Source organism: Mustela erminea, chromosome 4, assembly GCF_009829155.1.
Source record: "Mustela erminea isolate mMusErm1 chromosome 4, mMusErm1.Pri, whole genome shotgun sequence".
NCBI lineage: Eukaryota > Metazoa > Chordata > Mammalia > Carnivora > Mustelidae > Mustela > Mustela erminea.
The window spans coordinates 113,833,228-113,847,887 of NC_045617.1; the positions used below are offsets into that span (position 1 = coordinate 113,833,228).

Here is a 14,660-nt window from a genome sequence, read left to right on the forward strand (position 1 = left end):
AAATTTAAGTGATTAAACAGAGCAAATACTGAGAAAATGTTATCTTTGGAGAACAAACTTTTTTTTTTTTTTTAAATCAGCTTAGCATTTACTTTGTGTTATTCTTGTCCCAAATGTACTTAGTAGTAACGTCATTAGCCTTTAAAAATTTTTTTTGACCATGTCCTTTACATTTCATAAACCAATAAGACACAGAGGTATCTGTTTGCCTTACTGTTGTGCAGGATCTCAGCGAATCAGTGATAGTGACATCTCAGATTATGAGGTTGATGATGGTATTGGAGTAGTTCCTCCAGGTGCGTGGGTGAAGAGCATGGCCCTGCTTCACTGTGATTCTCATGCTTGTGTTCACTGTCAATTTCCAGACTGACTTGGGATACTGAGCTGGAGATTCGTAGCACAGAGAAATCAGTATTCTTTTATTCCATGGTGACTTGTGTTCCAAATTATTAAGAAAGTTTAAAATGGACTAGTAACTATTCATTAATAGTCCCACATATTTAATTCAGCCAGGTTCTTTCTTAGAAGCTAAGATGGCTAGCCAGGTTGAAATCATTCTTTCACAATGCTCCAAGCATAAGCATAAATACAAATTTCATTTTGAAAGGATGTGGTTCATTTTCTCAAATAAAAATTCCATTCTTCTATGTTTTATATTATATGCCTATGATTTTTCCTTCCTCTCTTTCTGAAAATAATGTAGCCTTCCATGGAATATACTGAGAAAGGTGCATGGCAGGGTTTAAAATTGCATGTGGCATGGCTTACCTTTTAATGCTTTTGTGATGTGTTTATCACTTATTATACCTAGAATGTGTATGTACGTATTGAAGTAAGGAAATGCTTTAGAAAGATTCAGTATTCGTTTTAAGTTAACATCTTTTTGTCACTGTCCAGTTAGTAAAATTTTTGTGGCTTGTGTGATTCAAATCTATGTTTCTCATCTGACTCTTGTCAGAAAGTGAGTAAAACCAAGTAGTAAAGACTTATTTTCCTGGTACTAATCCTGTGCTATTTCCTTGACTTACTAGAAAAAAGTAAAAAGTAAGGGAATATCAGTGCTTGCTATGGCAGCCCATATACTAAGAAGTAAGGAAATTTCAAATAAGAAGTAAAGAGACAATCTTGGAACATATTAATATGAGTTATTAAAGGCATTTCTTTAGGACATTAATGATATATGACCCCTTAATTTATGTGATTTTTCAGCTGGAGATGCACTTAATTTGAGGGCAGTGATTTTGGGAAAGTCAGTGGACAGATTCCACACTAGTGACTAAATTCACAATTCGAAGAGATACATAACAACTTCTTTAAAATTTGGAGAGTTCTCTAAAATTAGGTTTATTTGCTTCCTGTATAATTCAGAGAAAATATTGTATTTAATCACTGTATGACATTAGCAAATATTCTTAAAAACAATAAGCCTAGTGCTGTTCATATCTGTATTCTTAGATAATACTCTGATATCAGACTGCAAGAGTTTTAAATATTAGTGGATTAAATTTCATATTTTGTTTTGTTTGTTTTTTAAAGTATCATAATAATTAGACGCATTCTCCACAGAAACTTTAATATTACATTCAACAGAATATTTGTTTTTTTTTTTATTGACAGTGGAAGAGTGATTGTACATTAAATCCACTGACATATTTAAATAGGAATCAGATGAATCATGGTAGGAAAGTCATCAAGCCTTTCTAACAAGAATCGTGGCCATTAATCTTAATGTGGTCATTACCAACTCATCTAAACAGAATTTACTTCTGTGTGTGGTTCTCCAGTTTTATTCACCCAGAATTTCACATTTTTTAATGATGAGGCAAGAGCAAATGGATGAAAGAATAAATGGCCAATTGAACAGATACTGAATTACTAAAATGTTAAGTTTCCTGTCATTTTCCTGAGAGATCACACAGATAGAGGCCAAAAGGGGAGTTACAGGATCCACTACAATTGGAATTATTCATCTTTGGATACCACTAAAAAACACTGAGTTTTAAAAATGTTTACATTCTGTACTGAAACAAGCAATATTATGATTTTTATAAATATATGTAATCTTTTATCATATGGAAGCAGTGCCTAAATTTTCATTTCAAGTAATATTCATTTTTATTTAGCATTTAAAAAGTAATGAGGCAGGACTCTTAAAAGAATATAACAAATCAGGGGCGCCTGGGTGGCTCAGTGGGTGAAAGCCTCTGCCTTTGGTTTAGGTCATGATCTCAGGGTCCTGGGATCGAGCTCCGCATCGGGCTCTCTGCTCAGCAGGGAACATGCTTCCCCCTCCCCCTCCGCCTGCTTCTCTGCCTACTTCTCTGCCTACTTGTGATCTCTATCTCTCTCTGTCAAATAAATAAATAAATAAAATCTTTTTTTTTTTTTAAAAAAAGAAGAATAAAAATAACCATATGCAGATTGCCCTTATGTGGGCAAAACATGTGGTGGTAACCCCAATCTTTCTGAGCATTACTACAAATTCAGAAAATGAAAAAACAAACAGATAAACACACTCTAACTTTGAGTTAACCAAAACATTGAAATGAGCATAAAATAGCAATTTCCTTCCCCCTTTTTCTGAAGGTAAAGAATATGTGTTGTAAGCAGTAAATTAAACATAATACAAAGAAAACCAAATTCTTTTGAAAAGTATCAAAAACCTATGTATACGAATTAGGATAAGATAAAAAAAAGATATCACTCTCTAAATATCACTCTCTATGTAAATACAAAGAACCCATGGGAAAAATCAGTTATACCCTTCTAACAGTAAGATATCTAAATTCTCTAAGTTATTTCTTAATAGTTAATTATATCAAATATGAAAGTGTCATTTATATACCTTGAATTCTCATTGAAATCTTGAAATGGTGCTCCCAATTCAATCCTGACCTTCCATAATTATTGTATGATTGAAGTTATAAAGTGACAACAAATGGTAATTGAGACCTTGCATTAATTATCGTTAAAAATAACCATGATTTTTTATAATGAGCTGTGAAATAAATTTACTGTATGTAAATTTACTTGGTTTCTTTCTAAATTTAATATTACAGTTTATACACCTGAACAATGACAAAGAAACTTTCCTATGTGGAATTCAAAATAACAGCTTAATTGCTATGATTTTTGTTATAGAATGAAGTATATGAAATTATAAATTATAACATTTATGGTTACATTATTTGGTCATTATACTGATGTTCTTAGAATGACAGAATTGTTGGGCATCTCTGATCATGATATTGTCTTTTTGAATTGTCACTCATAAACATTTATGAAATGTTTAGATACCTTTCTTTAAACTTAGTTAAAATATACAATCACAGCAAATAAACTATTGGAGAATTTTACTCTGCCTTCAATAATGATGTTTCAAGGCATATTTTAATATAATGTAGGAGTTACTAAGTAAATAAATGAAGAAAAGTTCAAACTACCCAGTTAAATTTAATGTTTTCATGTTTCATGTACTTTTATGTAGTTGTAAATATAGTTATTTTTCCTTTGGCCACAGAATTTTTTATTTTCCTTTCAATAATGGCAAACAATGATCCTTGTGGGGAAAAAAATTAATTAAACCATTACTTCGATTTGAGATTGAATTATGGCTTTGTCTTAACTAAATCAGAGATGATATAAACCTTTTTGTTTCAGGGGAGAATGAATTTAGAATTTATTTTTAATTGCAATTATCTTAACTGCATAAACTAAATTATGTTATCAACACATTTGTGGAATAGTTTCAGATGTCTGCGGTAGATTTGGTGATTGGAGAGTTAATTTTCTCTGCATTATTGCCATAGTCATCACCATCCATACACTATATTCATTTGAAAATTACAGTATTATATGTAGTTTGCAAAATTCAGTGAATATTTGTAATAGTGAAGATCTAGTACTCTTCTTTGTTAACTAAAATTGATAAGATAACATTTTCTTTTCTTTTCTTTTTTTTTTTTCCTGCAAAGCCACCTGAAATCCAGCTAAAATAGTTTATCCTTCGGAAGAAAAATTCAAATAACATTTAAAAAGACCCCAGATTTCTAAGCATTGACTTATCTATTAACTATAGTTCACTGTCAATGAAAAATCACTCACTCACTCACTTTTTAATTTAAAATAGTATCCCAGCTCATCCTAACATCTGAGACATCAGCTTTATTATTCATATGCAGTATCTCCATGGGCACCTTTGAACAAATCTGTAACCTGTTTTTATGCATGTATATGTTACACTCTGTGTACGTATACTTAATAGTTTTGAAGAGAAAAGCTAATAATACTGATTGCATGGCATTTGTTGTAGTAGGTCAGTGGCTGCTTTAGATAGAATTTGATATTTCCACATTAATGTTTACATTATCAAAGAATACTGACAGATTTTTTGTGTGTACTCTTGCCAGTAGGTTATAGGTCTAGTGCTAGAGAAAGTAAATCTACAACATTAACTGTGCCAGAACAGCAAAGAACAACTCATCACCGCTCACGTTCAGTATCTCCTCACCGCGGCGATGATCAGGGAAGGCCGCGTTCACGTTTACCAAATGTGCCATTACAGAGGTAGGCTTTGAGATGGGCTTCAAGTCTCTGACAGTACTTTTTAATTTTAATATACAATGTAAGCTGCCTCAAGACTGTTACTGACATGAAATAATGGTTTAATCAGTCAAATTTTTTTTTTCCAAAATCATTTGTAAGCAAAAATGTCTTTTTATCCATTACCAGAATGGGTATTACAGAATGTATTACATTCTGTTCTTGAATCTTGAGAAATTTTTTCTAGGAGGTAGAAGAAGTTTATGTCCCAAGCACAGTTTTTGAATAACTATCTTGTATTCTGTTGGCTAGTTTTTTCTCCTGTTAGGAAAAATTGTATAATGGATAACTTGTGGAGAGAAATGGCAAAGAATAAAAGGTTAAGAGGCAGAATGTGTTTTTAAGAAATTTAGAATTTAGAAAAAAAAATTTTAGAATTTAGAATTGTCTTTTTGAAACACTTTAAGTGCTTCAAAAGTACATGCAACTTAGGTAATGTAGTGCTGTATTTTATCTTATCTTAAAATATACTTCTGAAACTTAAATTAAGTATGCAGATGAAAATTGTCATTTTTGACAGAGGTGCAAGAGAAGGTTGGGGAAATGTAGCACAGGCAAAGCACTCCTAGAGAATAAATACCTTTAACTCAATTGATAAAATATGTATTCAATTATGATAACAACACTTTTCAAGCCATGCCAGCCTTCTGCCAGTTACTGATAGATATTCGCCGTTAGTCTGTCTGCTAGATTTGGGAAGAGTATACATTTTGATGCGTTTGTATTTTTGGAATCATTTTAGGAGTTTAGATGAAATTCATCCAACAAGAAGGTCACGTTCTCCAACTAGACACCACGATGCCTCCCGAAGTCCGATTGATCACAGATCCAGAGATGTGGACAGTCAGTATTTATCAGAACAAGACAGGTATTTGTTCAAACTGTGATCTCACCATTATAACTCTTTATTTGCTCTGTTTTAGTATATGATAAATATCTTGACATAATACATCAGAAAGTAAAAGTATTTAATCACTCAAAACTGAACTTTCAAGGAATAGCTGTTAGGATATTCTAATAGAAATGCAACTGTAGGAAATATTTGGCTAATGTTATATTGTCATAATGTGTGCATTTTTTTTACAATTGAAATTTATGTTTAGCCAGTTTAAAATGTATAGCTTATTGTTTCTAAATTGTAGAAGGAAGCCTATATAATCAATTTTCAAATATGGGATGTTATTGCTGTAATTACATAATTTTTTTTTATGTTATTAAACAATTTTGGATACAGGTCATCTGAAAGACATTGCAGAGTTTCTGTGAGAACTTCAATAATAATATTTTTATATACCTTATTTCCATAAAATGTCTATAAAGTATGAAATATATGAGATGGAGTTTTTCGTATAAATAAGTACTTTTTGGACACAATTACTAAAAATCTACATGACAACTCCTTTGTTCTACATGCCCATAGACTTTCTTCGCAAACGAACCACATACCTGTGTAATATGCCAGACCACAAGCTCCGGATCTGATTTAAGGTTTTAGAACACCCACCTTATTGAATATTCTCTTCTGGGTTTTTAAAAGTGGAGGAACTTTCAGGAAGGAGTAGGGAAATGTTAGTTGTGCTTCGTGATTGACTTTTTGTGGTGTAGTCAAGGACACAGAACTCAATAGAGCTGCTTAATCCTTTTTTGTCATCCTACTGTGGGAAGTGGTGCCAGGACCTTGAAGAGTGAAATCATATTGGGGACTGAGATAAGAACTGCTCTGGGGAATGGGATTCTACACTCAGCCTGAGTTGAGTTGAATGAGGGCCACTTGTCAACATCCACTTGGGTCACTTTCAATTTAGGTGAGGATGGAAAAAAAAAATGACTTCTTGACCAGGGCATTTAATGAAGTGAAATTAATCTGAGCACAGAAAAAGTACCAGTTTTTAGAATAAAATAATTCTAGTCAAGTATATTCATGATTGGTTAAGAACAAATATTGATAATTGCATTTTTAGTATCTGTAAAAGCCAAGAGGACTCATGCTTTGGGTTCCAGTGAGCATCAGAAAGTCCAGATATGTAGGCCTTTCAGAAGTTTTAAAAATACCCAGGTCTCTGGAATTGGTCTTATTTGGGGAAGATTTAGTTTAGTTTTGTTTTAATATTCTTGAAAGTCACTTGGAAATACAATAGCAAATCAACAACAGTGAGGACTTTGACCATGATGTTTGTACTTTATTGTTTAAATTTTTTGAAATGCTGTCATGTTTATTTTTGTTTAACCTCTCGAGCAAATATGCTAGTGCAGACAATCTGGTTTCTTCCCTTTTCACGTTTTCATCGGCATACCATTGGCATTATCCATGTCATTTAATGCCTCATGATTTATCTGTTTCATCCACCACCCATCCTGTCTGTGCAGTGAGCTTCTTATGCTGCCCAGAGCAAAACGAGGACGAAGTGCAGAATGCCTACACACTACCAGGTAAATACAGGGATTTGGTAATGGTAACTGTGTGTGATGACTCTCTTTCCATTCTACTATTCTTTCTTCTCGCCCTTAAAGGTATTATTACAAATATGTAAAATTAATTTCCCGAGTATTCAAAATTTGTTTTGTTTTATTGGAGGTTGTGGAAAGGTTCCAAATATATTTTAATTCTAATCCAAGCAGACTGCTTTTCTATTTGTTTTCTCAAATTCCAGAGACTGACGAGCCTCTGTGGAACTGTTTATGCATTCCTAAAACCGAGGAACCGATTTCCGCAATTACAATTCAAAATACTCACTGTGAGCGTCCCCACCCCCGCCCCGGCAGCATACACACACACACACACACACACACACACACACACACACACACCTGTCTAGTCACAAAAGGTCTGATCTGTGCATGGCAGTGTTATTGTTTTGATGATTATGTTTGTTTTAGCCTTTTTTTAGTTCCTTTTGGAATCTACCATTGTTTATATTCTGTTTGCTTTTAATAAAATCTTATAGCAGTCACTTCTTCCTAGCTGAGCATCAACTTCCTTCTTGATGAAGAATGAGAATGTTTGACCTTGAACTTCTAAACCCTCCCTGCCTTCATCCCCCCACTAGTTTAGCAGGGTTGCAATACAAACGTTCTCATATAAGCATGCAACAATATGCTGCCTCTTTAAAGATGAAAAGAAAAAGAGATGTAATATTCTCCTGTAATTTGGAGTTTAGAATCTGATACGTTACCTCTCATTCCGTCTTGGATTTCATAATCAAAATAAATAAATTAATTAGTAAATCTCCTACAGATTACTCAAAGGATGCGGTCTGCAAACACTTACTGTCAATTTAGAGTTAACAGAAGGTAAGGAAGTAGAAAGTCAGTGAAACAAACTGACAACCCAGGCAAACTTTTTCAGATATATTGGCCAATACGAAGACAGTAGGAAAGAGGAGGAAAGAGCTAGGACTGGACAAATGCGGAGCGTATTTTGTCTGCATGGAATGTGTGGCTCTTCTCAGTTATACTAATGTGATCATGCTAATAAAAATTGTTTCATCTTCTTATATATATAAAATTATCCTATTGATAATAACCTCCATGTCTTCCTGTAGCGCCACAGGGAGGGGAAAAAAATGAGGAAATACTAGTTTGGATTGTGAACTGGGGAAAAATATAAAATTATAAATATTGTAAAAATTATCTTAGATTCTTAATAATGTTCAGCTGCCCAGGCTTACTATTAGTTGTTTTTCCTAGCAAATAGTTTGTCAGTAGGAACAATGTTTTTACAAATTCAAAAAGTTTTTTTTTTTCTCATAGTCCTATTGATTTGACTACGACTGTAAAAAAAAGTAAAATAAATTTAGACGAATGGAACTAGAACAGCTAAATATATTTTTTCTTTCCCATATTTTCTACATATAAAGGTGAAATATCAGTATATGCAAAATATGATATGCTGGTAATTTCATCATTTTGTACAGTCTTCAAATATATCATTTCATATTCACCTAGAAATTTTAAGAATAAAATTTGAGGATTTGCTACTTTCTAGCAAGCAAAGAAAATAAAATTCATTGAGCACCAAACATAGTGTTGACATTAATGTAGTTTATCTCAATTCTCTGGCAGTAATTATATGATACGAATGCTATTACCCTCACTTTACAGATGAGGAAAGATGCTGAGAAAGATTAATTTGATAAGTAACGAGCAAGGATTCAAAATCAGGTCTATTGACATTTTCCACTAAACTAGTTTTCCACAATTAGATTCTGAAGAGTTGGTGTGGTGCCAATAAAAGAGTTTGTGAGTCAAACAGATTTTGGAAACTTTGCAAATTATAGTCACTCCCTGAAGATTTAGTGTGCACAGCATGTTAGAGTCAAGAAATCTGTCTCATGTTGTTTAATCCATTTTCTGCTTATTTATTTTAATAATTATAATATTCAATTATAATTATAGCTTAAAATTATTATAACTTAATACTTACAATAATATGTATCTTAACCATTAAACCCTTTTTTCATAAAAACACGACCCAAGAAAGTAATATTGTGCAGAAAATTCTATATATAACTGCCTTACTATGTCCTGGATACTTTATATCTGTTATCTAATTCTCTGAGCACCCCTATTAAGTGGATGTTATTTCCTCTTTTATATAAATGTATGGAAAGGCCTGACCTGAATTAGCCAGGTTCACTGCCATTAAGGGACAAGGCCAAGGCAGGAATTTAGGCCTTCATACTATATATAAATGTTATGCTATCTTCCATTCTGTTTCACACACTTTGCTAACCCTCATTTGAGTATTTCTGAATAAACAAACCACTTTTGAACCGATTGCTTTAAAAAGTTGTTTAACAACCAGTTGCTGAAGATATTTGCTTAAGGTCGGGAGTTGAAAAGGAGACTATTGTCTGTGAAGCAGGCAGAATCCTTAGTTTCAGTAAAATTTGTCTTCAGTTAGTTTTCAAATATAGTACTCTAATATATTTTTAAATTGAAGCTTTAGGAGATTTCTTTTGATTTGACAGCTAGTATACATATGAGTAAACCAGCGGGGTGTTTGAATGTTTAGTTTGTCCTCAGCAAATGTATATTCCCTTACCTTTTGTATTTTAATATAAGCTGAAATAGACTTGTGAGTTTTATAATCAGCAATTAAATTTGAAACATTATTAAATTGTCAAAAAAATTAGATGAGGGGCGCCTGGGTGGCTCAGTGGGTTAAAGCCTCTGCCTTCGGCTCAGGTCATGATCCCAGGGTCCTGGGATCGAGCCCCGCATCGGGCTCCTTGCTCAGCAGGGAGCCTGCTTCCTCCCCTCTCTCTCTGCCTGCCTCTCTGCCTACTTGTAATCTCTGTCTGTCAAATAAAATAAATAAAATCTTAAAAAAAAAAAATTAGATGATTAACTTGATCTAATATGCCCTTGGTGTACCAGAGGCCATCCAGAATCCCTCAGAGATCTTTAAATAATTTAGATAAAGTTGGGCTTTTTTTCTGCCAAATCAAAATTCATATTCAAGTTTGCATCTACTATCCATCTCATCTGATTTCTAGTGGTAAGTTTTACCTGTGGTTGGATCTGAATTCAGAAGTTAGTAAATGGGAAGGATTTCCTCCACTGCAGTCACTTGATCTTTGGGTCTGGCCTTTCCTTTCTGCAGCCCAGTCCCGTGACCAGCTTTCTCCCTGCATGCTGGTCAGCTCTTGCTTATTGCTAGAGTGTTAACTCTCTCAGTCACATTTTAATTCCAAAAATACATAAATTATTTGGCTAGGACATTTAGCTGCAAGTTGTTTTCTTCCACAGAAACAGGTATACTATTAAATCAGGGATTAAAGAGTAAATTTAAATATTGATTTATTGATATTAGTTATTAATATTAATAAATATTAATATTAATAAATATTAATAACTAATATTAATAAATCAATATTTTGTTAGAAGATATTTTTCAAATTAAGGCAATATAATTATAATTTCACATATTTATCTTAATTATGAAGACTGATGTCTATGATTCCATATTTTAAAAATTCTTATTCTACCTTCAAATAATTACTATGGTTATTCTGATAAAAAAACAAAAGAGCTGTCTTTGTTTGTAGCTTTATAGGCCTCCTATTTTTTCCATGCCCTAGTAAAATTTGCTTCATATATATTTTTCTGTTTCCTGCATGTATGTGTTGCCACGTTCCAGACATTTTGGTAGGCACTATAAAACATTACCACCTAAGATGCCTTTATTAGAGAACTGTTCTCACTGGAATATTTACAGGTAAGAGTCCTAACAGTGCGTCCCAGTTATAAACTAATCCTGAATCCCTGGCCTACTAAAAATAACAAATTTAAATTCTAATAAAGCACTAACATTTCTTCTTGAAAATAATTATGCACAGAGAAACATTAAATTAAAGAAACCAAAAAATAACTTTAATTATAAAACTTATGAATTCCAGAATATTTCTCTAAATGAAATCTAGTTACTCAAATATCAGAATCCTAGTTGTCTTGTCATTTATTTGTTGTTTTACTTGTTGATTTTGATTATGATCGTTAATTTTATGTTATTTTATTTTTGGATAATTTTACTGTGTGAAGCTCAATTCTGCCTGCACATACCAAAACCAAGTCAGTGACTAGACAGGACTTCCCCCTTCATCATGAATGCTTTCACTCAAGAGTATTGAGATTTACTGATGAAATATTGGTTAGGTAAGACCATTTGGAAGTCATGCCTTCCACTTCCCTTGTCTGGTGTTGTGAACCAAAGTAGTTGAGTTGTAAATTTTTTCTCCTCTGATGTCCTTCATTTTGTTTTGGTGTGGCATCTGTTCTTGGTAACGAAGTTTTAGGCATTTTGTTTTAGTGCTTTCTGTATCCAGTTTTTTCATAAGTAGGTGTGATCTAGTCTCATTTTTTTCAGTCTGAGACCCTCTTAAAAAATTATGCAAACCAATTCAAGCATAATCTTTGTTTAGTTTCATTTTCTAAACAAAATTTTGCACTGCCATCCTGTCAGCTCTCTCACACCCTTATGAACTGAATCACAGTGATTCTGCATTTTATGTAAAGGGGACATTATTTTATGCTTTACTCTCTAACATGGTCTTCCTTTCTTTGTTTTCTTTGTCTTTCTCTTCTACCACTGGATGCAATGCACTGGCACTAGTGAACTGCAGCCCTCCCTTGACAGGGCTAGGAGTGCTAGTACCAACTGCTTGAGACCAGATACTAGTTTGCATTCACCAGAACGAGAAAGGTATAAAATAAAGACTTTCTTAATTTCCTATCATTTGTACTAGTGATTCTTTTTTTTTTCAATCACTTCGTTTTGTTTCATGTGAGTCTCACAGGTTTATTCATTCATGTTCACTTTGCTAACTGTCTCCATCTCCCCCCCCCCCTTATTATACACGTGTAAGGAGAGATATGTGTATGTGGGTAAGCCCCAGGCTACACATACATATATTTCCATGAATGTTGTTGCAAATGGTGTGATGTAATTTGTAACTGCTTCTGGCTGCTGCTTTCCCCCTTCCGTTGCTGTTCAGTGGTTTCATTTACACAGGACTCAGGGAGCCTTCAGTATGCTGATAATGTAAGGTCCAGGGAGTTATCCGAAGGGGAGGATCACTTTCCTATTAATTCTGATGATAAATAGTATTTATGGGTTTTACAGCAACTTACCACAAACTTAAAATAAGAATTCTGTTTACGTAGAGAACTTCCCTTGTGAATTTATATTCATTGTTTAGTCAGCTTACTCTTTGACAGACAAATAAGTTATACTTTGACAACAAAAAAAGGTATGTTTATCTTAGATTTTCTGATGCCTTACAAAAATAAATGCACATTATTTAAACAAACACACAATTTTGCTTAACACTTTTAATTGACTGATTATTAAATAATTATGATTTTAATTCAGATGTATTCACAGTTTTTGCATTACAGTGTCTCCTAATTCTGAGGAGCTAGTGGAACTTTCTATCCCAGTAAATTTGGTTATAATTGATAGCCTTAGATGTAATTGCTATTTCTTTTCAGTTAGAAGTCATGAACTGGAGATTGTTTACTACCTCTTTACAAATCCTGAAGAAAAACGTTTAGCTGTGCTAATATGTAACCCTCCTCTTTAGGGGCTGCTTTAAACTTTTCTTTAACAATCTTTCTAGTTTGGATCATTTATCTATTTATGGGATGTTTATCTCTGAACTTTAATAATAGGTACGGGTGGACACATCCATTTTTAACTGCATATGGTTCTACTGAAGAAATTACTTTTTTATTTAGTTTTCTCTTGTATTTGTATATTTTGTAATAGAAAACAGTGGAATCAAATTTATGGGGTTTTTTTAATATTTGTAAGAGAAATTTTAGTTGAAATTACTATAGGCCCTTCTAAAATCACAGTTGAAATTGTTTTATTTTTCTCTTTTATGATATATTATCCACCCCAAGAAAAGAAGTAAATACAAGAGTAGCAAGAAAAACCTTTTTATATTTTATACTTATTTTTATTTCCTTGTGTGTTTCTGTCTGGTATTAAAACAGAATAGTATTGCTCAAGTCAGTAGAATATTCTGACAAAACAATACCGTAACATTTTTGGTATCATTTTTAGAGCTGCTAATAGAAATATAATGCAAGCCACATGTATAATTTTTAATTTTCTGGTTGCCATATTAAAAAGATGAAGTTAATCTTAATACTTTAACCCAGTATATAGATGAAATATAATTTTGACATATAATCAATTAAAAACTGTAGATCATTTTGCATTCCTTTTTTGTATTCCTAATAGCCACTTGTGGCTCGTGGCTACTCTATTGGACAGCACAGGTTTATTCTTATGCTAAAACCTATGTAGTATGTGTTCCCTTGTTACACTAAAGCCATAGAGTTCACAAATCTATGTATTGGTTAGTTTCACCTCTCAGATAATATCCTTAAAATAGATCAGCCTGTAGACAATCTGGCCAGCCAGCGCTGGCCAGCGCTGGTCATAGTGAAGTCTCAGTGAGTATATTTATCATGGAAGAAAAATATCATTGAAACCTATATTCACTCTGTATGTTGAATAAAAAGTTGTTTTCCGTTAAACAAATGAAAGGGGATACAGGGGCAGAAATTCATGTTACCGATGATCTTTCATTTATAACAGTCAACCTTGTTGCCAAGAAGAAAATAAAACAAGTTTTCATCAAGAAAATTACACAAGTTGTAGATTCTTATTGGTTTGGAAGATAATGACCTCAAATGCTCTTTTGTGCACACTCTGAAGCAGAACATCACACTATTAGCAGTGGTGACTTTGCTGTCTTTGGAAAATGCACCCAACATCTCCAGGCAGAATGTGCAGAGAGTAGGGAGAAGGAGGCTTGGAGGCTCTTCCAGGTTACTTAATTTCTCTGATTGACCAGAGAGCTTCTTAAGTGGATGCCTAATTTATACATAGTAGATAAAATGTTAGAGAAAATTTTTTAAACATAATTTCATATTCTTAAGATGGCAACGTGTTTCCACAGCCTCATGAACTATGAAAGTTAAATAATTTGCTGATTCGGAACCATTTGATGAACATCTGTATGCTCTTTTACCAACTCATTTCCCTTCTCTGAAGTATCTTCACTAAGTTTTTAAAACCAATGACATTTTGTGCCAATGCAAAGGATGAAATTGTCAAGGCGGACTCAATATCCAATACCATGGTTCACTAATGATTCAAAGATAGAGGAGCAACAGGCACAGATGACATTTTCTTTTCTTCAAGGAGTCACAAACCACCGGATCCATTTTTCCTCCCTTATTAGGGTGGTTTGGCCCAGGTTAGATCATGCACGAAGAAGCACTGTTTGCAAAGGAAGCCATTTCAGTTTTTGAGTGCCTTCATTATATATTCTGTTGATTACACAAATAACAAAAATAAGTATGGATTAGCCCATTGCTCCATCTAGCCATGTTTTATAAATCAAGAAATTTGGGGTTTATTTGCAATGAAAGTTCTAGGAAGACTATTTCCTACTGAAGATGTCTAATAGAGGACTCTTCTTTATGTTTTCAGTAGCAAATACCACTGAATGTTTATGAGGAAGTCTCGTCAAGGCTGATCC

At 33.2% G+C, this 14,660-nt stretch overlaps 1 protein-coding gene across 50 annotated transcripts in view; it reads left to right on the forward strand.

Moving 5' to 3' along the window:
• Nucleotides 1–14,660, forward strand: part of RIMS1 (regulating synaptic membrane exocytosis 1) — a 495,743-nt gene that overhangs the window by 347,567 nt on the left and 133,516 nt on the right. For 23 of the 50 annotated variants that reach the window (XM_032340423.1, XM_032340411.1, XM_032340412.1 and 20 more), the window contains 5 exons: nucleotides 225–296; nucleotides 4,410–4,566; nucleotides 5,345–5,470; nucleotides 6,970–7,032; nucleotides 11,717–11,806. In XM_032340423.1, the coding sequence (XP_032196314.1) occupies nucleotides 225–296; nucleotides 4,410–4,566; nucleotides 5,345–5,470; nucleotides 6,970–7,032; nucleotides 11,717–11,806 (508 nt within the window). The remainder of the gene's footprint in view (nucleotides 1–224; nucleotides 297–4,409; nucleotides 4,567–5,344; nucleotides 5,471–6,969; nucleotides 7,033–11,716; nucleotides 11,807–14,660) is intronic. The other 27 variants (XM_032340413.1, XM_032340427.1, XM_032340420.1 and 24 more) reach the window with 3 other exon arrangements.